Source organism: Coffea eugenioides, unplaced genomic scaffold (assembly GCF_003713205.1).
Source record: "Coffea eugenioides isolate CCC68of unplaced genomic scaffold, Ceug_1.0 ScVebR1_85;HRSCAF=424, whole genome shotgun sequence".
Lineage (NCBI taxonomy): Eukaryota > Viridiplantae > Streptophyta > Magnoliopsida > Gentianales > Rubiaceae > Coffea > Coffea eugenioides.
Genome location: NW_020864735.1, coordinates 2,194 through 29,638, shown reverse-complemented (window position 1 = coordinate 29,638; position 27,445 = coordinate 2,194). Strand labels below are relative to the sequence as shown.

The window sequence follows — 27,445 nt, the reverse complement described above, 5'->3', positions numbered from 1 at the left end:
CCACCTTTTGGGATTATAGCTATAACTTGAATTACAAGCAATGGATTGAGATGATTCTTGAACCATTTTGAACCTAAAACATAGGACTAGATTTCTTACGAGGATGTCAAATTCCAGTTCATGTGTTTTCATGGTCAAAAAACTGAAAAACTATCATGTTACTAACTAGTTAGGGGTATTTCCATCATTTCTCAGTCTACAAAGATCCAAATGTAATGATTCTTAATGCATTGGAAAGATAATTCAATTATCTACAAATTTCATGTTTTATTCAAGAGTTAGTTCAGTTTCCATCATCAAGAAATTTACAGTTATACTTGATGGAAAAATAGAACAATGTTTAAGATTGATCAAAAAGTGTAGAACTTGCAAGAGAAGGGGAAACGTGACCTGAAATGCGAACCTACCTTGCATTTCTACGTCGCGGATCCTTGGTTTCGGCTCTACAACTTGCTCTGTGACTTGCACTCTGTTCATATAACCATTTTGGACCATTTTTCTGATCAAATTTAGTGGGAACTACCAAGGAGATCATGGAGATTTCAAGAATCAACTTTTGGCAATTTTAAGAACCAAGTTGCACTAACTTTAATATGATTGATTGGAAATTTAATCTTCTATAAATAGTCCCTTCAAGACATATTTTTGCATAACTTTGGAGTCTAGAGAATTACACAATAATGTAGTCTTTCACTAGAACTTCCTGATTCATTAGTGTAGTATAACTTTGTGAGAACCCTGAAAATAGACATATAAATATCAGTGCATATTTTATTTACATTTTAATTCTTTAATAAATTTTAGCACTAAGTCCAATTGTTTTTAAATGAGTACGTAGAAATAAACGTTAGGTGCAAAATAAAAGAATTGTGCTAAACTACTAAACTTCTTAGTTTTGTTACATTACCTTCATATTTCTATGGTAAACTATTTCATTGATCTAATAATTAATTTCTTTGAATTCTAGTATTGTAATTAATTGTTTTGCAATAAAAGTATAAAGATAATTTCTATCTAATAAATAATATAATTGTGCCAATATTGAATTATTCGGTTTGCCATACTAAATGAATATTTCTTGAGTTGGATTAATTCTATTGCTTTAAAATAAATTCTTTGATTTCCGATAACTAGTTTTAATCGTTAATAATGTTAAATGTTAATAGGAATTTCCGCGTTAAGATGAAAACCAATGAATTTTAGATAAATATGATACTAATATACTAAACATACTTAAGGCGTGAAAATTTTGATAATTATAGTCTTATCCTTCTTTGTTTTCACAATAAGTGCGTAAAAATAACTTTTTATGTGCAAACTGACACACTTGTATTAAATTATTATTTCACTTGACTTTATTATACTAAATCGATAAATTTCGAGTTAACTAACTCTATTTCTTGGGATTAAATAATTGGAAATTCTGATAACTAATTTAATCGCTAAATAATGTTAGGAATTACTAGGAACCTTAATATTAAATTGTAATCGATAAATCTTAGACAAAAACGACATAAGTACCCTAAGTAAACTTAGGACGTAAGGATTTCGATAATCAAAGCCTTGCAAGATTAGCGTATAATTAGGCGATCAAATCATACTTGGGATTAATTTTTGGGATCAAATTAGAACCAATGACTTAAGTGTTCGTTAGAAGGAATGTGTAAAGACTAAACTACCCTCCACTACCCCACAAATTACCATGCGATTCAAAACAGATTTCGGACAATATCATAGGCCACCTCCTTACTCGGCCAATGAAAACTTTCACCACTTCAATACACAACCTCTCCCTACACTCAAAACCTTCTCCAAAACTGCGGCACCATCTCTCTATCCCTTCACTCTTATATCACAAACCACCACCATTTCCATTTCCTCTGTCTTAGACCGAAGTAAAGGAGAGAGAAAACCTTGTGAGCCACCACCTTGTAATCATCGACAAGGAGAGCTGTCCGCGAGCTGCAAATCCTTTTTCTGTTCTGTCCGCAAGCTGAGAGAGGAAACCAGAGAAAGTGTTGTGTGAGTTGCGGCCTTGAGCTGTCCGTGAGAGGGTGAGAGTAAGAGGTAACCGTGCGAGCTTCTTTACTCCCTTCACCACTGCCGAGCTGCCATCTCCTTCATCATCTTCCACCAGCTGGGCTCAACCACACCCACCAACTCCACAGCTTACACAAACCAAGCTCAGCCCAGCCATACCTGAATTCCATAGCCAGCCGAGGGAAAATTTTTTGCAGCTACCTGTCGTGTGAGCTAAGCCTTAAACTGAGGTAATTTCTGAGCTTCAATTAAACTGATTAGAGATGGATTAGGCTTTGCATTTGACGAATGAGCTAAGATAAGCTAGGAAATTTTAATGAATGTGAATTTCTGCCACATTCTAGCCACCGAGGATGATCGAACAATTTCTGGAAATCTGGGGTGAATGACGTTGATAAATTGAACTCGATTCCTAAACTGAAAATGTTAATCAGTGGTTAAGCTTCTGCATGTTGAACTTGAGCATCTAACTCCACGTATAGTCCAAGGAAAATCCGGAAATTAGGATCAAAGCTGCTGGAAATTTTGATTGTGTGATCTGCCGAGAGTTGATTTGGTAATGCAATTTTAATTTTGATTTATTGAAGTAATCTGAGCTTTTATATGCGATTACTTAACTCAAGACAGGATGTTTAAGACCATGCATGTCAATCTATGTATCCGGATGTTGAATTTGAAGCATGAATGAGAAATCTGTCTTGGGAAAAAAAAAATATGACCTGCCCGAGAGATTAATTAAGTAATGCAGCTTCTAATCCGTCCAATTTTGATAATTTGAGGTCATGATTAGTTAAATAAAAAGTGAATGATTAAGTAGATTAAGGTGTTGCATGTGGAAGCTAGATTCGGATGTTGATGTTAAGGCTTAAGAAAATTCTGTTTTGATAAGAAAATGGTTGGCCGAAAACTGATTTAAGAATTGCATGATGTAATCTGCTTTGTTGTGATGATAAGCAACCGAGATTATGATTAGTTAACTGAAACTTGGTTGATTTATACAATTAAGGCCTTGCATGTGGAGTTATGTGATTGGATGATGGAATCAGGAACCTGGGAAAAATTCTGATTTAGTGAAATGGAATTTTTGTGCACCAGAAATCTGAATTGCAATTGTAATCTATTTAAATTTGATAATCTGAGCCTGTATTATGGATTATATGACTAAGCACTAGTTGATTTACCTGGCTATGGCTTTGTATGTTAATTTTGTGCATTCGGATGATGAATTAAGGAGCATAAGAAATTCTGTTTTGATGAAAAGTTTCTGCGGAGAGTCTACCTTGAATAATGTAGCTCCATTTGATTTAATCTTGTTGCTTTGAGCCTATAACCATAACTAACTAGCTAATAACAAGATAATTGAGCTTTGCATGTGGCTAATTAGTTGGGTTAGAACCGAAATAAAATCACAATGCAATCAGTCTTCATGCCACAGCAACCGAGGTTTGAAGCTGGAAATTTCTGAAAATTTTGGAGGATTTTTGTTGTTAATCGAAAGTAATTCCTGAGCTAGATACGCTAATAAACTAGTTAAGTGTTTACATGCCGAATTTGAGCTCCTAACACCTCAACTTAACCAAGGGAAATCTGGTTTTAGAACCATTGTTATTGCTGGAAATTTTGAGAAAGAGCCGTGAGGTTTAAACCTGGAAATTTTGGGGTTTGTAATCATGGTTTAAATTCAACTCTTGAACTGGAAATGTTCATTGTTTAGCTAAGTAATTGTATGAGGAAGTTGAGAGTTTAATAGCATGTTTTAACCGAGAAAATAAAATGAAAACAGAAAGTTTCTTCATGCATGATTCACCCGTAGCTTGCTGGACAGATTTCTGGATTTTTTTGGGATGTTTAAACCTGTTATTCGAATTCGATTTTGAGCCAGAAATGTGTTAATTAGTTAGCCAAAGGTTCACATGATGAATTTGAGAATCTAAAACCATGTTTTAACCAAGGAAAGGTTGGATTTATAAAACTCTAAGTACTGGAAAAGTATTGATAGCCGAGGGGATGAACCAGAATTTTCAGTTTGTCTTTGGAAATTTTAATTGGTTTCTGGAAATTTATTTTATTCCTCCCTTGGAATATAATGGATTAGTAATACATAAGAGATGTAAATTTTAAGTTGTTTGGCAATAAAATTTTGGATATATTGAAAGATTGAACCAAATATGTTGATATCTAAAGGCTAGAATTTCTTTTGGGATAGCCGAAGGTTGAATTGGAACCTCAGCTTGGTTTTGAAATTTTCTTTGAAAACATAATGGTTGAAAACGCCTGGAATAGGTGGTGTTAGAATTCTATAAGAGATGTATGAATGGTTTGAATAAAAGCCTTATGGTTTTTAAAAGAGAAAGAGGGGCTTTTCACAAGTGAACAAGAGTTTCCAGATTTTCGGATTTCACTGACTAGTCTAGGCAAAATGCTTATATCTTGGTGTAGGAAAATCCGATTAAGGTGCCGTCAGTGGCATTTGAAACTAGATTCATGAGCCTTTGTCCTGTAGAAATTTCCTATTTTTCCTCCATGTGTACTGCTGTCTGGGAATCCTTGAAGTAGACTGTTTTGGTATGAATGTCATGTTTTCTTCGTGAAACTAAATTTTGATTTGGATTGAACTTGTAATCTACTTGTGGTTTAAATTCTTGATTAAATTGTGGTTGGTGGTGATTGATGATGTCAAAGGCTAATGATTGATGAAGCCTTGGCCATTGGAATGATTTTATAAAGTATTACTGGATGATGGAAGTTAATTGCTGGAATGTCTTGGGGCTTTACTTTTATTTTTATTTGCTTATGATGGGTTTGCTGAAACCAAGTGCTAATGATTGATGAAGCCTTGGTTGATCATTTTATTTTATTCAGTAATGCAATTGTTGAAAGCTAGGGCTAATGATTGACGAAGCTCTAGTAATTTGCTATGTGATTTTTGCCATATTTTGATCCATATTATGATTTCGAAACGGAATCGGAGCTGTGGAAGTTGTATCGACCTTGCGAACTCGAGTAACTGTGATCAAATTAATCAAAAATATTTTTCCAGCTAGTACTATATTATAAAACTCCATATCTAGTGTTTTGCCTAAAACTTTCCAACTTGATAATTTTCTTTAGCTCAATCTAGCCTTGATAGCTATAGTAAATAAGTTCTATAGCTTTTGAAAACTCTAAGTCTTATTTTAATTCCTTTTCTTTCCTTAAGCTTTGCACTTGGATAGTTAACTATAGGAAAAGTTCCAAAATACGAGTTTTACTAATCTTAGTGAAAAGCTTGGGAAACTTGCTCGGCAAGAAACCCTATTTCAGGAAAAATAGTTTTTAAGGATAATTTTTGCAAAAGCCGTAACTTTAAAGAAATGTTCAAAGTAACTTCCTAACGTGGATATTAAGAGATTTGTCGACTTATTTCAAGAAAATAATACTAGTTACCTTTTATAAGAAAAGTATTCCAAGGAAAACTAAAGGAAACAATTCTTCTACTTTCGTCAAGATTCAACCTATGGAAATTCTTGATTTTTCTAAGGAAAAGTGAACTAGTAGTATATGAGATATACCTCAATATCTATAAGCTTAAAAACTGAGTAAAAACTCATAGTTTCAAAATTTGGTTTCTAGGATTTTACGAGGACGCGGAATTCGATTCTCAACTTGATATCTGAACTCCACTCTTGGTGAGTGTCCCTGCCTGTTCTATGCTTACCTGTTTAAAGTACTTCCTTGACTCGATATGTGATAAATTGCAAAAACTGGTTTTTGATCCATCGAAGTGAGCTGTGTGTACTTTATCGCACTAGCCGTTCGAGTGGTGACTTGTGCAAAAACATTTTTTTTTCTCCTGAATCTTTGATCTAAATGTAGTTACGTCGTTGGGTGAATCCCTCGACGCATGAATCTAACTACCATAAATCTAAATGTAGTTACGTCGTTGGGTGAATCCCTCGACGCATGAATCTAACTACCATAAATCTAAATGTAGTTGCGTCGTTGGGTGAATCCCTCGACTTCTGTATCTAACTACCATGACGGGTATATCTCGAGTATACTACGTCCTTAGTCGGTGAGCGGGCCCGGGACCGGGGTATGAACGGTGACGGGTTAGGATTAAAATAAGTGGATCTACATGGACTATAAGTAGTGAAAGTTGACGGAGGGTCAACTACGAGGGTATCTGATCAAGCGAGGAGAATGGCTCCCGAGAGCTCCTGTATCCTACCTTGTGCTGTTATACGCTTTCTTAATTGATTAAATTTGTTTAAATTGTTATCTGTTGTTTGATTTATGTGAGTGCATGTTTTGGGGCACCACTGAGCTTTAGCTCACCCCACGTTTATTTGTTTTCCTTGACAGGTTCTGGAAACTGAAAGCCTTGAACTTACTTATGTTTCTTTTCTGTTGGATGTAATGGATATTACGGCTATTGTGTGGGTTGTGTTATGCTTCAACTTGAATTATGTACTTTGGTTTTAGATTGCCACTTGAAGCTGGAAAAGTGTAAAACCTAATTTCGATATCTGGTTTGTATGAATGTTATTTGTATATCCGAATTGCACGACCCTATTCCCTGGTTGTAACGCATGGGATGTTTAGGAGCCGTTGACTGGCTGTTTTAAATCACTGCTATCTCTGAAGTTAATGTGGTGATAGAAATCGATTTGTTTCGGAAGAATCATTTTTGTAATAGCTTAGGTTAATCGTCGGAAGGTTTTGGGTTAGAATGCTTGCGTGAGTCCTGGCGAGAGCTGGGCAGACGGCCCGCCAACCCTTTGGTTCGCCTTAGGGGGAAGTGGGGTCGCCACAAACTTAGTATAGTTAGTTCATCTAATCCTTACATGTAGCTAGACATAGATGAAGTTGAAGATGAAGATGGAGAGTTTGTAGTTTGTAAACCAAGGGAGTGGATGAACTTCTATGATTGTTAAGGAAAATTTTCATGGGTATTTGAACTTATTTCTTGAGCAAGTTATTTCGCACTTTTATTATTACAATCATAATTAATTTGGATCAATTAATTGTGATTATTTGAAGGTATTGTTTCAACAATTACCATTGTGATTCAATGTTAGTTCATGGAAGTGTTAAACCTGGGGGGTTAACTCACTAATATAGGGTAATGAATCTACAACTAGTTTCATATCATGTTAGTGGGTATGGAGTAGTTATAAGTATGGTAGGTATATAGGCAAAAGCACATATCACATATATGTAAAAATTACACCATTACTAATCAAAATAAATAGCTCAATTAACTGATAATTTCATTTGCAAAAGTAGATGGTAAATCCATGACCCTAAGAACATCTTAGTTGTTTTTATCACTTTTCTTGCATGTTAATAGAGTAAATTTACTTTCTTTACTTGAGATGGTCTAAATAATAAAGGAGTTCAAATGCTAATGGTAATTAACAATTTTTTTTTTGTGGGATCGACCCTATTTATCACTATACTCGTTTGATCCGTATACTTGCGGTAAAATCGAGATAATTGGGTTTTAACTGATTTGATAATTTAAAATTCTTAACTTGAAAATATAAGTCACATAATTAACATTTCTAGATGTGGATAAATTTCCTAAAAACTTCCAGCAAAACTGGTTACAGATCGACTGTATGCAACTGCATTAGCAGTCGGCGCAAAAGAATTCTCAACTTCTCTTCGCTTTTCTTGGTTAGGTATCCTTTAAAACTCTGTCAAGAAATGACAGATACTATATCCTATAATTTATTTGGTAATTTCATATAATTTCCAGGTTAAACGCATACAAATTTTGTTGTTCATCATGCATTTTGGAGCCATAAAAAAGAATAAAATGTGTTCTTATGTCACAATATTACTCTTTTTTTTAATTGAAAAACCACTTGGAAATGATGGGGGTTGGACATAAACCCCTATCTGGTGGAGGTTGGACATAGATCCCTACCTGTTTATTAAAAAAAATTTCTAAGAGTACATGATTAAAAGGAAACACCTCTATTAAAAGTGAACAAGCCAATATTTCTTTTATAGCCACAATATTTCTTTTATTTTTCTTTCTATTACAAGTGAATAAGCTAATTATATCTCTATTTTGGAGAACCATACTTTTTCATTAATTAACTACATTAGCATGTCCTTTCGCACAACATTTTCCTATTATCTGGGAGGCGGAAGAAGAGTCATTTTTCAGCTCTATGTACTTCAGTCGTGAATAGGGTGCTCTCGTGGAAAGAGAAGTTATTATCATATAGTGGCAAGTTGGTTTTGATAAGGAGTGTGTCGTCGGCAATGCCTACCCATATTCTTGTGGCATCCAACCCACCTAAGGGGATATTTCGCCTTTTAGAGATTGCAAGCTTCTTATGGGGCGAGACGGATTTTGGGCCGCGGCTTCACTGGATTAGATGGGACAAATTATGTAAACCTTATGGGCAAGGAGGTGTGGGACTTCGGTCGTTGCGGCATGTCTTTGATGCATTTTCTCTGAAGTTGTGGTGGAAGTTTAGACAAGGGCAATCGCTATGGGCAGAGTTCATGCGTTCGAAATATACCTTGAACTTGCACCCCTGCTACGCAGAGGCGTGTCCAGGGCACTCTGCTACTTGGAGGAGGATGTTGGACGCTCATGTGGTGGTTGAGAGGCATATAAGATGGATAGTGGGTAGTGGCAACTCAAGTTTTTGGCACGATAATTGGTTAGGATTAGGACCGTTGTGTCGGCAAGTGGATGTCTTTCAAGAACAACCAATTGCAGAGTTCGGAGTTCAGGGTCGCTGGAATGTGCAGAGGTTACATCAGGTGTTGCCTATGCACTGGGTGCAGTGGGTCTTGGAGGTTGATCCTCCAGTTTTAGGTCAGGCGGACAAAATGGTTTGGGCTCCAAGTATCTCGGGTGAGTTTTCTACTGCTTTGGCCTATCAGGTGGTGCAGCAAGGTGATAACACTTCCAGAGTCTTCTCGTGCCTCTGGCATCGGGTCTTACCTTTGAAGATCTCATTTTTTATGGTGCGGCTAGTGAGGGGCAGGCTTCCAGTTATGGATGTATTGAATAGGTTTGGTGTCGTAGGCCCATCTCGGTGTTTCTGTTGTCGGTCCCCGGCTCAAGAAATGGTTAATCATATTTTCTGCACTGGTGAGGTTGCTAGACAGGTCTGGAGCTTCTTTGAAGTGCCGGTTGGCCGGGTTGGTGCAGCGCTCACGATAAGGCATAAGGTGATGAGTTGGTGGCTAACATCTTGTAGAGGCCCCTATGTTAGCTTTGTATTTCGGCTTTTGCCCTCACTGATTTGTTGGAATTTATGGAACACGAGAAACAAGTTTACTTTTGAGGGGAACCTGCTGACTGTGAGACATGTCTGTGATCGAGTTTTTATTGAGCTCCGAGAGAGATTCAGCATTCAGTTCCAGGAGATTAGCCTTCCCTGCTCGTCGTGGCCTATTTTCTTTGATGCAGTAGCTGGGTGGAGAAGTGTTTTGCATGTGGTGCAGGTTAGATGGTGGCGCCCGGTGAAAGTGGTTGTGAAGTTAAACTCCGATGGTTGTTCAAGGGGCAACCCTGGGAGGAGTGGAGGGGGAGGTTTGTTTAGGGATAGCGATGGGAGGGTCCTGGTGGCATTCTCCTGTTACTTTGGGGAGATGACCAGCTTACAAACGGAGGTGAATGCATTGCTTCATGGGGTACGGTTAGGTGTCGCGCGAGGACTGGCCAATTTTCATGTGGAGTCTGACTCGTTAGTTCTTATCCAGATGTTGCAGGGGAGAGCCAAGTGGTCGTGGGTGGTGCAGAGGGAGTTACAAGAATTGGTGGGTTATAGTCATCTCTACATCGAGATATCACACTACTTTCGAGAAGCGAATAAACCAGCGGATAGGCTTGCTAAGCTTGAGGCGGATTCTGGGGAGTCAGTAGTGTATGACTCCGTCCTTGACCTTCCCCGTATGGTTAGAGGAGATGTTACGTTGGATAGGTGGGGTAGTCCTAGTTTCCGTAGGGGTAGAATTAAAGGGTAACTTTGGTTGTTCGGGCACGCAGGCGCAAGTTGGGAGGGGCGCCTCTCTCTATGTATTTTGACTCCTTTTAATAATACATTTTTGAAAAAAAAAAAAAACTACTAAGATATGCTTACTGTTTCTTAAAGTTCAGGTCAAAGTAGATTAATAACTATACACATGATCACTCCTATACAAGTCACATAACTAACCATTCATAAGAAATTTAGTCGTAAACTTTGAATTCGCTCTAAAAAAAAAGAGAATAAAGAAAAAGCAATTGATCTCTGAATTTTGTCATAAAACTTAAAAATTTCTTGTCATCACTGGTCAATAACCCAGGAACTTTCTTCTTATATCACACTGAATCAAGAGAAAAAAAAAAAAAGAAGGTTTTTTGTGCAGCAAAAAGAACAAACACTCAATTTATCTTAAGCAAACCAATTCGTATTAACATAAACGAAACTTTAATTCAACTAAAAATTAAGTGTATGACCTGAAATATTGTAATTCTTTTTGCAGGGGCAAAAGTTTAAATTTACAAAAAAAATCTCTTAAAAACTTCAATTTTTCAAAAGAGAAAAACTAAATTTTCAAACTTAGGGGATGGGGAGCTCTCTCCGCCATCCCCAAGTTCTGTCAATGCATATAAACTTTTTCCATCTTCAATTATGCATTTCTTAAGTGCTGTATCTTCAATTTTTTTAATTTTATTTCAACTCATTACTCATTGGTTGCTATATCATTTCTTCAGCAAAGTCATTTTATGAATGTCAAAGTCCAACAATGTGCTAGAATTAAAATAATACCAAAAAAATTAAAGAAATCTGAGGAAGTTACACTAGAATTTGAAAAAAAGAAATCATTGATGTACTATTAGTAGTAAATTTAGAGTAGAAGTTTATAATAAGTTCATGTTCCTAAAAGATTTACCTGTCTATTTATACTATATAAATCTAACTATTTCTTGAACAAAATAGAAAGGGAAATTTTTTCTTCTTTTTCTGGTGTTAGGATTATCTTCAAATGCTCTTATTGAAATCTAGTTCTTGTAGGCTCAGGTAAGAGAGACTCTTCTATAATTTTTCTCTTGGAAGTTGGGGTAGGCGGCTGCTGCAGTTGTTCTTGGTCTTTTACTGATTCCTTTGCTTTTCCTCGCAACAAATGGGGTCTGAGTTTATTCACATCTGATTGTTTGACTGGTTTAAGGAAGAAATCATATGCCCCATCTTCCAAGCATCTGCTAATCCTTGAAGGAACGTTCTCAGAAGACATTATTACCACTGGGATGTCCTTCAATGACGAAGATTCCTGCAAAAAGATTTAGCAAATTTTTAATTAGTAACTAATCTACAAATCCCATAATTTATTTCTTAATGAAGAAATGTATTATTTTTTCTTTTTTAGCAAGATATATATTTTAATTGGACTGTGATTATTTATTTCGAAAACATTGAACATACAACCTTACCTTTGGTTTGTTAGAAGTCATACATCACAGGATGGTTTACCAGATAATTATTAATTCAAGACAACATGCACTGCATCCTTTATCACAACAGGGTACAATAACTTTTATTAAAAACTAAGTTGACTAAACACACCTATCATTGCAATTTGCACACTTTTGTGAGAAAATAAACTTTCTTTCAAAAAGGTTTTGTAGGAGAAACATCACAGGCCTAACAATCAATGATTATCTACTTGGCTTGAGACTTACAGCTAATCCATTTTTCTTGATCTAATTAATATTGGACCCAAGAGGTATTGGTCTAGTGCTAAAACTGAGATTTAAAAAATTAGAAATCCCTCTGTTTCCTTCCCTTTTTTTAAATTCCACCCCTCCCATATAGGAATTTTTTTTAAAAAAGATCTAATTAGTATTAGAATGTATACATAACGATTAGCTAAATCAACAATTACACGAGTATATCCTGTAATATGTCACGTAGAAGATCATTATGTGGTGATTTATGTTTACTGGATCGTGAAAGAAAATGTTTTTTTGTCTCCTATTACAAGAACAAAAATATTAATTTGTGAGTCCTTTAAGGTAAAATTTGACACCATTAATTAGCAACTAGTGTAGACTTTGCTTGAAGGTTCGTGGATAATTAAAATCTAAAAGTGTCAAATAAAACAAAAAAATGATATAAACAAAGACATACTCCTTTGAAAAAAAAAAGGAAAAAAAAAGGTTTGCTCACCTTGATCTTTCTCAACAGATCATAACCTGTCATTCCCGGCATGCAATAATCAGTGATGATCAGATTCACTTCCACAACCTGTCATGGTACAATGGAATTAAAAAAATGAGCCAAAAATTACAACATATAATTCATTAAATATTCTTTAAAGCTAAACACATATCAAAGAGTTAAAGAAAAAAAATCTTACATGTTGTTCAGTGCTGCAGCCATTTGCTTTTTCATCATCAAGTAAGCCCAACAACTCAAGAGCCTTACTTCCAGAATCAACAGCTGTAACTGCAAATCACGTAAAACCAGTGAATAACAAAAATTAAATTGGTTATTCACTTGCCAACACCTCTTGGGCTGTTCGTTACCACCAAGACTTTAAAGTTTGCAGCCGTCAACACTGCAAGCCGCATTTTAACCAAGAACCTTAATCTTTGCCAAACTTTACACAACCTAGATGTAAAATTCAAGATGAAGATGAAGGAAAAAGAGGATGCTGATCTGGGATTTATTCACTGGGCATCAATTTGATGTTTGCCTTTTTCTGGGTTATGCATGCAAGTATTTGGGCTGGCACAAACGTGTAGGGCAGCTGGCCAATTGAGAAAAACACTGAAGAAGTAGCTGCTCTGATACGTTCTTTACCAGTTGAAAGAACAGCTGAATCTAATATTTGAGCCTCGGAAGGGAATGTAGGATGCCTTGGAGGTTCACCTACTGGATTTTCTTAAATATTGTGAAGTGGGCTTCAGCTACCGTTCCACGCATCCTTGAAGTTTAAGAAATTTGGTAACTAATACTAAAAGCTACAGAACCAGAAATTGTTTTCTTCAGCATCTATGATGATTGACTTAAAAATGTTTTCCTTCTAAATGGCTTTTTCCGATTGATTCTGATCTTGTGCACACTTCATGTGGACAATTAGAAAGCAAGGATGTTATTGAAGCCTGAGAAGTTAATTGTCGTTGGAAAAAAAAATAATTACGAAAGAGAAATACCTTGATAAGAAGAAGTCTTGAGGAGCCTCTCAATCAACTTTCTGTCAATGATGCTGTCATCAACTGCTAGAACATGAAACTGAGAATCTGTTACTACTGCTCCCATTGTTCAAACAATATAGAGAAACCCAAAAAGTTAGGATTGAAAATCAGAATGAAGAATGAAGGATAGGTGATGGTAGTGTGGTTATATTAGGTCCCATTAGGGGGGATTGGATGGAGGAGATACAGAAAATATTGACAGATATCAATCAGTTTGGAAAGAGAGATCGGACCAGATATCAATCAGAATCTCTGGGATCTCCTCAGTTGATTTTTGAATTGGTGAAGAAGCAAAGAAGCTTCACATTATAATATCATTGAATCAGATTAATTTTTTAACTGTAGACTTTGATATGAAGATCGGGTTGGCCTTTTGTGCAAGGGAAGATCATATCTGTATTCCTTATCACCTTATTGATTCTTGATTTTTTGTTTAACATTACTAGAAAATAAAAAATAAAAAACCCCCATGCACGTGCTTACATGTAGTAAATTAGGACACATAGTGGTTACTGGTAGGAACGGTAAGTAAGACTCCAGTATAAAATAATTTGTTGGTTCAAATTCTTCAGTTCAGGATTGTACTAGCATAGGCATGAGCTAGGGTACGGCAATGATTTGATAAACATATCTGAAGAGTGCATTACTGGTATTAAATTTTTCATTTTCATATGTAGACCAACTATTTTTCATCTATTTCATGTCAAAACCCTTGGGTATTCTTTTGGTTATAAAGATTTTTCAAATACTCTCGATTTAATGATTTTTTTTTCATGTAATAGCAAATCAAGATGCATTCTATACGTGTAAAAGGACATTAATTTTGAGCAGAGATTATTTGTCATCTATTTGGATCGAGAAGTTTAAACGAAAATATTTTGGCTGACGGCATATAAAAGGATGGATTCCGATTCTAGTCGCTTCTCTTTATCTCTGTTTATTTTTCTTTGCATGTTTTCGGGTGACATTACCTAAGTTAGCATCTATAATCTGCATTAAGAGTCTGAGAACTAGAAAAGGAAACAATAATCTCTGTTTGTTTCTTTTTGTTATATGTTTCCGGGTGACATTACCTAAGCTAGCATCATTAATCTGCATCAAGAGTCTGAGAACTAGGAAAGTAAACATATCTTTAAGAAATGATATAAAGTTTGAACAGCACTTGCCCTTTTAACACTGCATGTGAGTCAAATTGTACCCTCTAACTATATCAATTTCTCTTTTCATGGTATTTTTTCTAAAATATTTTTTTAGTAGGGAATGAGTGAAATTTAAAAAGTGGGAGGAAGGGGGAGAGAGAGGGGGCAAATAAATTAAAACCAAGATCTCTATCTCAAGTGCGGCTAATGATACGAGCAAATATTGGGCGTTAGAATAACTTAAAATTAAAAGGACAATTTTGTCCATTAAGTCAAATTTGTTAAGTGAATTAAAAGATCTTAAGACCATAGCAAACTTTATTACTTTTCCTTCGGTTGCTATATAGGAATGGCATGGAAAGGAAAGACCTTTCCAACTAGTCCATTCCATTTTTGCATCTGGTATGGTTCATTTAACTGGGAAAGCTTTTTCCTTCTGGAATGTTCATTCCTGTTATAAAACTAATAAAATAAGGTACTATAATATCAAGTGAAATATTGGAGAAAGAAGTAGAGAAAGAAGTGGAGCAATGGAGAGTGATATTCTTATGATTCCAACTAATACAAAAGTTCATTCCAAAGGGTGTCAATGTACCTCTATATATAGGTACTACAAGATTAAAGGAACATCAATCCTATTAAACACCCACTATTACAAGAATATGAAGAAACCTATGAAACGGTTCTTCCACTACATGAATAGATTTATGGATTGTAACTTCTATACATAATGTATCCATAAATCAAGAATTAATCCTCTTGGGAATACAAAGGGACATCCATACTTTTAATTGTTTCATAACACTCCCCCTTGGATGTCCATTACACAAAGAATATGCCTCGTTAAAACCTTACTAGGGAAAAACCCAACGGGACAAAAACCCTAGTGAAGGAAAAAGAGTACACTATTCTTGTGTATTAATTTCTCCCCCTGATGCAAACATCATTTGAGATCTTTTAATCGTCGCATTTCAATATTCTTCGCCAATTGTACTGAGATATGGTACTTCAGGACCAAATATCTCTCCATCTTCCTCTCGTGGTCTAAAAGAATCCTTATTAGGATTTAATGATCTGACGACCATTGGGGTACTTAATGTATGTGTCTTATCTATATAAAACCGCTTTAATACCTTCCGGGTATATGCAGTTTGGTGGACAAAAATTTCACTTTTCAAATGCTCAATTTGTAAATTAAGGTAGAATTTTGTTTTTCCAAAATTCTTGATCTCAAAATCCTTCTTCAAATATTCAACATTATTTTGAATCTCTTCAGGAGTTCCAATCAAATTTAGATCATCAATATACAGCAATTATCACAAAATTTGATCCATTTTTCTTGATAAAAACATATGGACATATTGGATCATTGGTATAACCTTCTTTAGTCAGACATTAATTGAGGCGGTTATACCACATACGTCCAGATTGTTTTAGGTCATACAAAGACCTTAGTAATTTAATAGAATAAATATTTTTAGAATTTGATTTGCATGCTTCAGGCATGTTGAATCCTTCGGGAATTCTCATATAAATATTATTTTCAAGATTCCCATATAAATATGCAGTAACGACGTCCATTAGACGCATATCTAATTTTTCATGTACTGCAAAACTCATAAGATATCTAAATGTGATGGCATCCACTACAGGTGAATACGTTTCATCATAATCAAATCCAGACCTTTGTGAAAATTCTTGGGCTACAAGTCTTGCTTTATACATCACAATTTCTTTTTTCTCATTTCTTTTTATTCTATTAGTTTTACACCTTCAAGTGTTTGGACTACAGGTCCAAAAACTTTTTCTTTTAACCAATAAATCCAATTCAGATTGGATTGTATCTTTCCACTTTGAACAATCATTTCTATACCGACATTCATCAACCGATTTAGATTCATGATCCTCATTAACTTCTATAATATCAAGTGCTATATTTTATTAGGCTCCAATTAAATTTTCTATGATTTTATTCTCTTCAGGAGTTGGCTCTTCAGGAGCAACCTCTTCAAGAGGTTGAATTTTGTCATGACATTTATTTAATCTCCGGAGTTATTTGAAATCAATTTATACCTTATTTAGATAGGCCGGCCTTAAATTTATTTGTAGCACTTGTACATGTCATTCAGGGACATCAATTTTAACCAGAGTATTCCTGCAGGAATAGTTGATTTAATGGCTCTTCTGGAGTCGATAAATATATCTGACAATTGATTTGCAGTTTTCAGCAAATGAATAATTTCTTGAACTTCCAGTTCACGTTATTTTGTATGAGGATCGAGGAAATCTAATTTTTTTTAAATGACTTCCTTTCGGTTGATCTTTTCCTCTCCCTATTATCGGGAATCGTAACTTATCAGAATAAATAAATCATTCAATAGATCACTCATCAATATTTTACGATATTTAATCGTAAAAACTGATTCATACCCGACATAAAAATTAAAATTTTTTTGGAGCCATATATAATATAAAGGGGGTATGTATAAACATTTGTTGGCTCTCAAATATTTTCACTTTCGTTAAATCATGTATTCATTGGGATCAGTAAACTTCTGGTTTACTGCAGGTGATAATTATAAATCAAATGAGAATGAAGACAACTATATCGATAATCATTTCTCTCTCGAATGGTTATTATGATATAATTAACCTTTATCTCAAAACATGATATCTATTGTTGTCTCATTTAATATCTCAATTTGATATCCATTTCAACGGATATTCAAATTCAATAAATTTTTCGAGACATGATAAAAAATAGTACTTTATTCATAATAAACTTTTCTCCTACAGGGAGAAATATAGTAGTGGCTCTTCTGGAGCTTTCAATCACTTATACACTACAACTGATTGTATTTGTCTCTCTCATTGGAATATAGTGTATATAGTAGCACTTATTAATGAGACACATATCATTGTCACCATAATTCTTATGGGACAAATATCATCACCATAATTTTTTTGATCCCAAATATTTAACATTCATTTCTTCTTCAGGAAGAAAAGCTAATTACTATCATAAATTAAATCAAGCATCATACACCTTCAGGGTGTTTAAAGAAATTGGCCATGTGAAGATCCGATTATAATTTTGATTTGTCAAATGTACTTCAGGACATTTATCTTTAGGACCTTTATTTTCTTGTCCTTATCATTATTATCCCACTTCAAGTGGTAATTTTTTCTCTTGTCATGGTAAAATATATATTTACCAAAATCATAGTCATGGCAACAACCATAACTAATAAATTGAAATTTAGTCGGATTCACTTCTGGGAATGGACTAGAATTAGCATGCAATAAGTACAAAATATTTCTCAAAATTTATCTCAATATTACTACTACAAGAGCATATTTGAGAAATATGTAGAAAATATTATTTTCAACTAAAAAATAATTCTAAACATAGCAAAATTGTGTACTTGCACCCATAAGTAAATTTATCATACCAAGTTTTGAAATAATGACCATCTTCTGGTGGTCAAATCTTTTCGTTAAACAACGACCATCTTCAAGTGGTCGAATCTTTTTCTTTAAGTATTTCAAAGGACAAGTAGATCCTCAAATATAATTGATTTTCTATAATAGCATCTCCAAAATTCATTGCATCAGAATATAATTATTTATAACAAATAATTCAAAAAATAAATAAGTAGAATTAAAAGGAGAAATATTACCTCAAAGATGTCAAACAGTATATATTTGTGTTTAGTGATTGTTCAGCAATAAGCACTTGTATTTTGCGATCATTCAAGTGTTAACCATAAGAAATTGAAATAAGTTTATGGGTTAGAGATTTACCTCAATAGGTAGTCAAGAGTTGCTCGAAAAAAAAACCAACAGTTGATTTGACACTAGCAGAATCTTGACAGAGTCTCGTGTTTCACCTTTGCTCAGAAGTAGAGACTCGTGCTGATAACGTGTTATAAAACTAATAAAATAAGGTACTATAATATCAAGTGAAATATTGGAGAAAGAAGTAGAGAAAGAAGTGGAGCAATGGAGAGTGATATTCTTATGATTCCAACTAATACAAAAGTTCATTCCAAAAGGTGTCAATGTACCTCTATATATAGGTACTACAAGATTAAAGGAACATCAATCCTATTAAACACCCACTATTACAAGAATATGAAGAAACCTATGAAACGGTTCTTCCACTACATGAATAGATTTATGGATTGTAACTTCTATACATAATGTATCCATAAATCAAGAATTAATCCTCTTGGGAATACAAAGGGACATCCATACTTTTAATTGTTTCATAACAATTCCAACTTTTTATTGAAATTCCATTCCTCAAAAAAATTTAGGGAAAGTCCTTTCCATCTTCACCCTACAATGCCTAAATAGTAGAATGTCAAATTTATCCTTATAAAATTTACATTGCATCATGATATCTTTTTTTTTTTTTGGCTAACCCCGATCGCGGGGAGGGACGCCACCCCCTATTAATTTATTAATAAACTGAAAGAAACATCAAACACACCAGTCCCTATACACCTACGTGATCCTGAACAAACGATCTAACAGAAGGGAACCCAAATCTATCTAGGCGCAAGGCACCTCTAGCCGTCAGCGGTAACTCTGATGCAGACGTGTAAATGACCTCTCCCCCAGAGTACACCCAACCTTCGATAAAACATCAGCAACTTGATTTGCTTGCCGAAAACAGTGGCCCACACTAGGGATATGCTCCATAAACCCAAGCAACTGCTGTACCTCCAGGAAAACACTCCAAGGACACCTAGCCTTACCAAACAAAATGTGGACCAACACAAGAGAATCTAATTCGGCCTCCAACTTCCGGAACCCCCATTGAATGCACACCTTCACCCCAAAAAGCAGAGCACGAACCTCAGCCTGAACACTCGTAGCTTGACCAAGATGGCAGGCAAACGCTAAGAGTAATTTACCCCCACTGTCACGAATGACCCCTCCTCCCCCACTAACTCCTGGATTCCCCTTGGAACACCCATCGGTATTGAGTTTGAGAACCCCACTTGGCGGCCGCAACCACCGTACTATTGAATATGACATCCGAGGAACCCACCGGGAAATAGCCGCATAGAAGTGCACCCAAGCCGCCGGGAAGGACCTTTGCTGCTTGAAGTATATAGAAAATAGCTCCACAAGGTCAGCCATGACCAACGTGCACAACCTGTCGAACCTAACCTGAATCCCCTCATACCTCATGGAGTTCCTATACTTCCAAAGGTGCCAGCAAATCAGAAGCAGCAGAATATGGTGAACAAAGGCCAGGTGCCGATTACCCTTCTTCCCATACCACCAGGCTGCCAGAAGGACACGAAACGATGAACCGGACCAAGATATGCCAACTGGATCCCCGAAGTAATGCCAGACACGTGACGCCATATCGCCCGTAGCGAACACATGCTCGATGTTCTCGATATCCGGTGATGGGCAGCACCCACACCTGGACGGCCCATGAACCCTGAACTTCCACAGGCAGCAATCCACAGGTAACCGCCCATGCAATAGTCGTAATAAGAAGAAGGAAATTTTCAACGGCAACACCAGGTGCCACAATCTGTGATACATGAAGAAGCTATTGGCATGCCGACGCACTAACTGAAACGCAGAATGGAGTGTAAACCGCCCCAACTGAGTCGGTCTCCATACCATCAAATCAGGCAGATGCCCTACCGGGGGAGCAACCCTCACAACCTCCTTGACTACACCATGCGGCACCCACTGTTGAAGGAGCTAAACGTTCCAATCACCATGCGTTACAAAATCAGCTACCCTATGATCCAACACATTATCCAACCGCGAAGACAACGAATCTGTCCCAAGCGAATTGTCAAACCAGAAGTTTGAGCTTCCAGAACGGCCAATCCACCCGATGTGGCTCTCTGCTAGTTGACGGACCTCCATCATCCTCCTCCATACCTGCGACCCCCTACCACGGTGTACCAAATTAGGATGCACCTGCGCACAATACTTAGCCTTCATGAAGGTCGCCCACAGAGATGACAAGGACTGGAAGTTCCACCACAGCTTGATGGAAAAGGCATCGTGAATATCCTCTAGACGGCGGAAACCCATACCCCCTTCTTCACCCGGCACACATAGGTCCTTCCACCTGATCCAATGCAACTTTTGCCCCACACGGATTCACCCCATAAGAAGTTAGAGAACCTCCCTTCGATCTCTTTAAAAATTGATTTCGGAGGCGATACAGCCATCAAAAGATGGACCAGAAGCGTGGAGAGGACACGTTTCAAGAGCACGATCCTTCCCCCTGCAGAGAGTAACCGGTTTTTCCAGGAGTCAACCTTACTTACCACGGCGAGGCATAGCCCAGCGAAATACTCCTTTTTCTTCCACCCAGAATAGAGAGGATACCCTAAATACCAGATGGCAAATGACATAGGCTTGAAGCCTGTGACCTGCTGGATCGATTTCCTCCGCGGCCTACCTATCTTGGCATGAACCAAAAAACAACTCTTTGTTTTATTGATCAGCTGTCCGGATGATGCCTCATACTCCTCCAATACCTTCATTACTAGCCGGAGGGTGGAGGCAGTCGCACTAGAGAATATTAGAACATCATCAGCATACCCCAAATGCGTAATAGACGGGCACCCTTGAGGGATCGAGAAACCTTGAAACCCCCGACAAGACACAAGTTGGTTTAGGGACCGAGATAACACCTCCGCCCTGATGATAAACAACGCAGGCGACAATGGGTCACCCTGGCGAAGTCCTCGAGCCGACTTAAAGAACCCACAGAGCGATCCGTTTATAACAATGGAGAACCAGACATTGGATATAATCCGCCAGATCATATTGATCCAGCGTTCCCCAAAGCCAAACGCACGCAGAACCTGTATCAAGAATGGCCACTTCATCCTATCATAAGCTTTTGTCATGTCCAGTTTGAACACGACATTTCCCCCACGCGCTTTCCTCTTGATGCCCGCAATGACCTCCTGAACAAGTAAGTAATTGTCCGAAATAGACCTTTCCTGAACAAAACCACTCTGATTCGGCGAGATAATCTTAGGCAGGAGAGGTGCAAGCCGGCGGGCCAAAATCTTAGAGAAGATCTTGTTCACAAAATTGCATAGACTAATTGGCCGAAACTGTGAGAACTCTTGTGGCTTCTGTACTTTGGGCATCGAACTCACCAAACCAGGATGTTGTATAAACAAGGATAAAAATTGATTACCCTCACCCAAAATGGAGCAACAAAAAGGAGAGTTATAGAAAACCCACAACAACCCCTCTGACTGAAAAAGAACATGGTCAAGTTTCAATTTAGCCCTAAACTCTTCGGCTAACGACAATTGAACATGCATTTCGCAGAATACTAGCAATTGGATATGATAAGACAACTAATTTCCTCAACCTACGAAAATGGGATGCCTTAACGACACCCCTGATGTTCCAAAAAAAGTGCATTAATCATGAAGTAAAGGATGGAAGGAATTTTGTGAAGCCCGTACTGTAGATCGCAGCTCCCTATCAGATGGGAATCTCACGTGCACGCCCTTGGACTTACCCGTGACCATTCTGAAAGCGTCATCGAGACCCTGATGGTGCTTTTCAAACAGCAGACCAGCCTTCCCCTCACTTAGACCCTCTTTCAGCACCGTACCCCGTGGAGAGAGGTTACCCACTTCTGCCATGTATGACAGCTGCCGCGTGGTTCCCCCGTCACCATCTTTCCTCAAACCATCACCCGTGCGTGCCTCCTCCATCTCCACAACACCACATCTGCAATCCGTTCTATCTCCTGCTCTGTTGCGTGGTGGATAGCCTCCTCTACCAACACTTTCCCATCTAGTTCCATCGTGCCATGTTGCGTACATGACTGCCCAGTGAAGAGCTCATCGCTATCTGCCCCTGGAGGTCGCGCCCGCAAGCCAAAAGAGGTCGCGTGTAATGTGACCTGCGACCCCAAGACAGGAGCGACGCACGCCACCACAGCCCCTTCTAAACAACGTTGCTCGTCCAACGTCACCCCTGCTGGTCCATCAATCACCACTGCCACGTCTGAAACTGCCGCCGCACCATCAACTTGCCTAACAAGAGTGAGCTGCTGCTGCTGTTCACCCTCCCCAATCTTGATGCCTGTCTTCTCCGACGCTAACAGCTCCTTTGGCCGAATCGTTCCCCCTGCGACCTTCTGCTTGGTCACACCTTCAGGCCTATCCTTCCTTCCCTCCTGGACGCAGCTTGGCCATAGGTGGCCCTCACCGACCTTCCCCTCTAACCGAGCCGGCACCAGCCCCTCCTTCATCTGCAGCGCCACCCGCCACTGGTGTCGACGCGGCTGTTCCACCCTCAGGCTTGGGTTCTTCACCCTACACTCTTCCACGGTGTGCCCTTGGTGAAAACAATGCCCGCAGTAGCTGGGCAGATTCTCTGGAATGAGATCCTGCCAGAAACCTAACCTATCGCCGAAGGCAATCCAAACTTTGCTCGGCAGATCCTTCATCAAATCCACCTCTATACTGTGACGACCCCACTTCTCCCAAGGGCGAACCCAAGGGTATCGGCGGGCCGCCTGCCTAGCTCGCGCCAGGACTCAAAACTTAAAACAACGAAAGCTAGCAAAATCCAAAAGAGTACTATACATAGATATGCAATCCCAAAAGAGTTATAAGTACATTCCCCAAAAGTACCTGCTCAAACTATTACATCCTTATAAATACAACCAAAACCAAAAGGTAGACCCTAAGAAGGGTCCTTATACAAACCACCACAATAAAAACAAACATCCTAATTGTCCGCTATTACAAGCAAGTCTAACTATACTATACTAGTGTAAGTGCCCAAACGTACCCGCGTCGGCCCCTGCTAAGGAAAACAAAAGGAATAGGGTAAGCTAAAAGCTTAGTAAGTAAACAGGGGCAAAAGCGTAAATTTCACGTAACATCAATTACACAGTAAGAGTAAAGCAAAAGCAGAAAAGTAACATCACATAATAAGGATACGGGTGGCTCCAAAGCCAAGTCATTTGCCATGCGTGATCTCCTGTCGACACTCCGTCGACCATAAATAAGGTCCGTAGAACTTCACTTGTACACCCACCGACACCTTATCACCCTCACTGGCCAGTCACCTCACAAACTTGCCCAGGCGAACGAAATCACAAACTTGAGCTTGAGTCGCAAGCTCGGGTCACAAACTTGGTGACCTCAATCCAAGTTGGACTGACTTCGACCAAGCCCTAACCGGCTCGAATAGTCCATCTAGGTATTGAGTTCAACCTCAAACTCACAAAATTCACAAAATTATTCAAAAGTCACCCCGAGCCACAAGCTCAAGGGTTTTAGTTCCAAAATTTCTCATATACATATGTCATGTACAAATAAGCGCGCAAATTAGGGTTTAGGTCGAGCGCGATAAAGTACACTCTCGCCTAGGTACCCTTTTTACGCATAACGAAACACATAAACAACTAACACATAAGAGCGGCCTGAATACTTACTCAAAATACCAACAGTAGTATAAAGGCGGAATTCACTTTGTGTGTTGGCTAATAGTGGGCCCCACCGGCACCGCCTAGCTCACCACTGTCTGAAATCGAAGATTATGTCACAATATATCACAAACGGCAACTAACGTACTTGAAATAAGCCAAACGGCAAAATTGGCACGCGCAAGTGCGGAAACGGCAAAACGGCCGCACACGTCCGCGCGGAACGGCAAACGGAAATGGCCAAATCGGCCATCTCAAACCGTTTTGGTCAAAAAATTAGGCTAGGAGTGTCGGATCAAGGCGGGTGAGACACCGTTTCGAAGCTAAGAGGAAGAGCTACAACTTTCATTTAGACATCTCAACCCAGATCTCAATAGGTATAAGTCAAAAAGGCATGAAATGGTGCCAGTTGTTTCATTGCGGTTTACCAAACAGGCCCTGTTTGCAAGGCCGTATCTCATGGCTCAGAAATCGAAATCAAGAAATTCCAGAGGCGTTGGAAAGCTGAGACATAAGGCTAAAACTTTGATGTTTTGGCCAAGACTTGAATCCATTCAGAACAGAACGAAAATCGAGTGCCAAAGTGCCCGTCAGAACTGTCCAAATACAAGGCAGTTCTGACGAGCGATATTGTTTTGATCATAATCGGAGCTACGGAACTCGGTTTTCGACGTACTTTATACCATTTCGAAGCTGAGACCAAAATCTAAACTTCTTATGAAGGAGTCGACACCCAGATCGAAGGGAATCAAAACCGAAAAGTCATGGGCAGAAGCGAAACTAGAAAAACGCGCAGAATCAGAGGGTCAAAACAGGCTGGAGCATATCATCGATAACTCAGGCTACACTAATCCGATTGACCTGAAATTTTACAGGCATAAACAAGACTCAAGGGGCTACGACTTTTATGTTTTGAGGAATTCCTAAATCCTTATATAGCATTAAGAAAAATGAAGCCGAAGTTCAGTTGTTAAACTGTCCTGTTTCCCAGTTTTGCCGTTATCGCGCGCCGAAGTCGCACGGTCCGTTCCTACGATTCTTATACCAGATTTTTATCCATTTTGATACCAAATAATCCTTATGTATCTCAGTTCTTAATTGGTCCGAAATTCTCTTCCCAAATCAGTCCAAATTTAACAAACATCAACCACAATCCCTAACCAAAATTTCATTTGCACCAATGAACTTAATCCAACCTCTCACTAACTAAACTCTATCTCACTAACCACAAGCTAAGCTAAATTAGCCTAATGGAGTTTAGGGTTTCTTAACCCAAATCAGATTTTTGCAAGTAACCAACCAAATCAAGTGAGGCAATTCATCAAACATAACCACTACAAGTCCATTTCTCAACTAAAACAAGTAAGGAAAGCATTAGCAAGAAACCCAAATTTTTTCCTCTTCTTGGCCGAATTTTCAGCAACCAAATAACACTAAAATTAACCATGAAACTTCACTATACACATCAAATCCATCAAATAAATCCATAATCATAACATAATACATCATTTCCATGGCTTAAAGATCAAAGCCTCAAAAGTTTATCTTTCAAGTAAGAGGCATACCTTCAATTAAGCTTTGTAGATGATTAACCTTCACTAATCAAGCACCCAAGTTGTTGCTCCAAGATTCAAACCCAAGATGGAAGCTAAAACTTGAAGATTTTTGAAGAAATTTTCTCACTTTCTCTCCCTCTCTCTCTCGGCTCTTCCTTTCTTTTTTTTCTTCTTAGTTTTGTTTTGTTTTGTTTTCTCTTGTTTCTTATAAGTTGTAAGACAACATACAGTCAAAGCTTTGGGAGATATTTCTTATAGCTAACCAATCACAAAAATGCTTTATTTGTTGTTTAAACCCTTGCACTTTAACTTTCTCTTTCTTATACAATTTCCCTCACACATTTGATAATCTTTCAATTTACTCCATAAGTCATAACTTAATCTCTTTTAAATCATGTAATCACACTTAATTACCTCACTAATCACTTTCTCATCTTAATCACTTACACTTAAGCATGCTTTATCCCACATAAAAGTAATTAAACAATAACCTTTTTGTCAAGGGCAAAATTAGGGTTTAAACCCAACTTAAAGTTTCTAATAAATCATAACATTAGGGATTTTGCTCACTTAGGGTTTCTAACCTTCTTAAAATTAATTAACCTATACAAAATGGATTAAATCCTATACCTTCCCACACTAGTGGGTCCCACATCCGATATACGTTCTTACTTTCTCAAAAACTAACTAATACTAGAAAAAAAACATCTAAAACTATATTTACTCATAAAACTTATCTGGGAAACTTTTCTAATAAAGAAAATGTAGAAAATGCGGGTTTTCAATCTTAACCGGAAATTAGGGTTTTCTTCTTAGCCCTAACCCTAATATCAACTTACGAACGGTCTGGGTCCTCACAGGTATCTCGCTACACTTATGATGTTTAATTTGTGCTAGTGGTGGTTAAAGTGTTGAATTTTGTGATTTATTTCCTTGATTTGGTTGAATTGGTGAAGTTTTATAATTATTGGGGATTTTTTCTGTTTATATGGATATGATTATGGGGTCATGTATGATGATTGGAAATGATGTTTTAAGGACTCTATGAGGGTGGAAAGTGATAAATTGCAACCAATTTTCTTGGTTTGGACAAAAAATTGAAAAGTGAGGTTTTGTGATGAACATTCTGTCCAATTTTTAAGGTCCTAGATAGAGCGCGAATTGGCTGGCTCAAACATGAAGTTGTAGGTATTGATGGTTTAAGGGTGACTGTAAAATTTCAGGTCAATTGGAGTACTGTAGAATGAGATAAGCCGAAATTACTATTGCTGTTCTGGGTTCATCAGGATGTTAGAACTGCGTCTGAAATGGGTTGTTTTGACTGGAATTGTTTTGGATTTGGGTGTTGAGGTCTTCTGATGAAATGTAGCTTGATGTCCTAGCTACCATATTCCTTTGGAATTTCTACATTTGGACCTGTTTAGACTGAGTTGTACTGATTACAGCATAGTGTAATTTGTAAACCTGCAATTACGGTTCTGGTTTGTTATTTGGCATATTTGACTTAGTTGTGCTGGGATTTGGACTGAGTGACCTTCTATAATGTTGTAGCCCTGTCTTTTAGCTTCGAAATGGTGTATCTTACACCTTCATCCGACAATCGTAACGCCTTTGGTACCATTACCGCACAATGACGTCAAAACTGTTTTTCTGGTTTTGAGCTTAACTTTCATTTCCGGACTTTTCCCTAGTTTGACTTGTACTAGTACTACTTGGAGCTTGCTGAATGGCTATTGGATGAACTTGTTGTTGTGTGTGTACCTTTGGGACTGACTGAGGAAATAATGAAGCCATGATGGCTGGAAAAGTTAACAAATTTAGGGGAAATGCTGTCCGATTTTGAATAGCGTTGGTTACCTTAAGTTTCAAGTGAAAGGCGTGGACTTGAACGATGAAATTGTCTATATTGGACAAGGATTGTGAGCCGTGGAGGTGAGTGACCTCAAACTATTTCTAAAATTATTTATGAACCGTTTCTTGCATTATTTACTTTTGAACTGTTTCCAAATTTAATGTTGGAACTGTTTTCTTACATATCATGCGTGCTTGCATA

At 37.7% G+C, this 27,445-nt stretch overlaps 1 protein-coding gene and 1 pseudogene across 1 annotated transcript; both read right to left on the bottom strand.

Moving 5' to 3' along the window:
• Window positions 1-10,959: 10,959 nt before the first annotated feature.
• On the bottom strand, window positions 10,960-13,301 carry LOC113759021 (annotated as a pseudogene).
• A 5,656-nt stretch (window positions 13,302-18,957) lies between these two features.
• LOC113759020 lies at window positions 18,958-22,037 on the bottom strand. Its single transcript, XM_027301655.1, has 6 exons — window positions 21,855-22,037; window positions 20,545-21,638; window positions 20,149-20,488; window positions 20,026-20,097; window positions 19,656-19,933; window positions 18,958-19,585 (listed from the first exon to the last, which is right to left on the bottom strand). The coding sequence occupies exons 1-6, from the start codon at window positions 22,035-22,037 to the stop codon at window positions 18,958-18,960; spliced, it is 2,595 nt and encodes an 864-aa protein (XP_027157456.1).
• Between the last annotated feature and the right edge of the window lie 5,408 nt (window positions 22,038-27,445).

Bases quoted from the DNA above. Each gene is read 5' to 3' on its own strand.
- LOC113759020 (XM_027301655.1), bottom strand. From the start codon at position 22,037: ATGGCAGAAGTGGGTAACCTCTCTCCACGGGGTACGGTGCTGAAAGAG. The intron at 21,639-21,854 runs GTACGGGCTTCA...GTTCTTTTTCAG, and splicing joins ATAGGGAGCTGCGATCTACA to TCAGAGGGGTTGTTGTGGGT. The intron at 19,586-19,655 runs GTAATCGGCACC...TTGGAAGTATAG, and splicing joins CTGGTGGTATGGGAAGAAGG to GAACTCCATGAGGTATGAGG.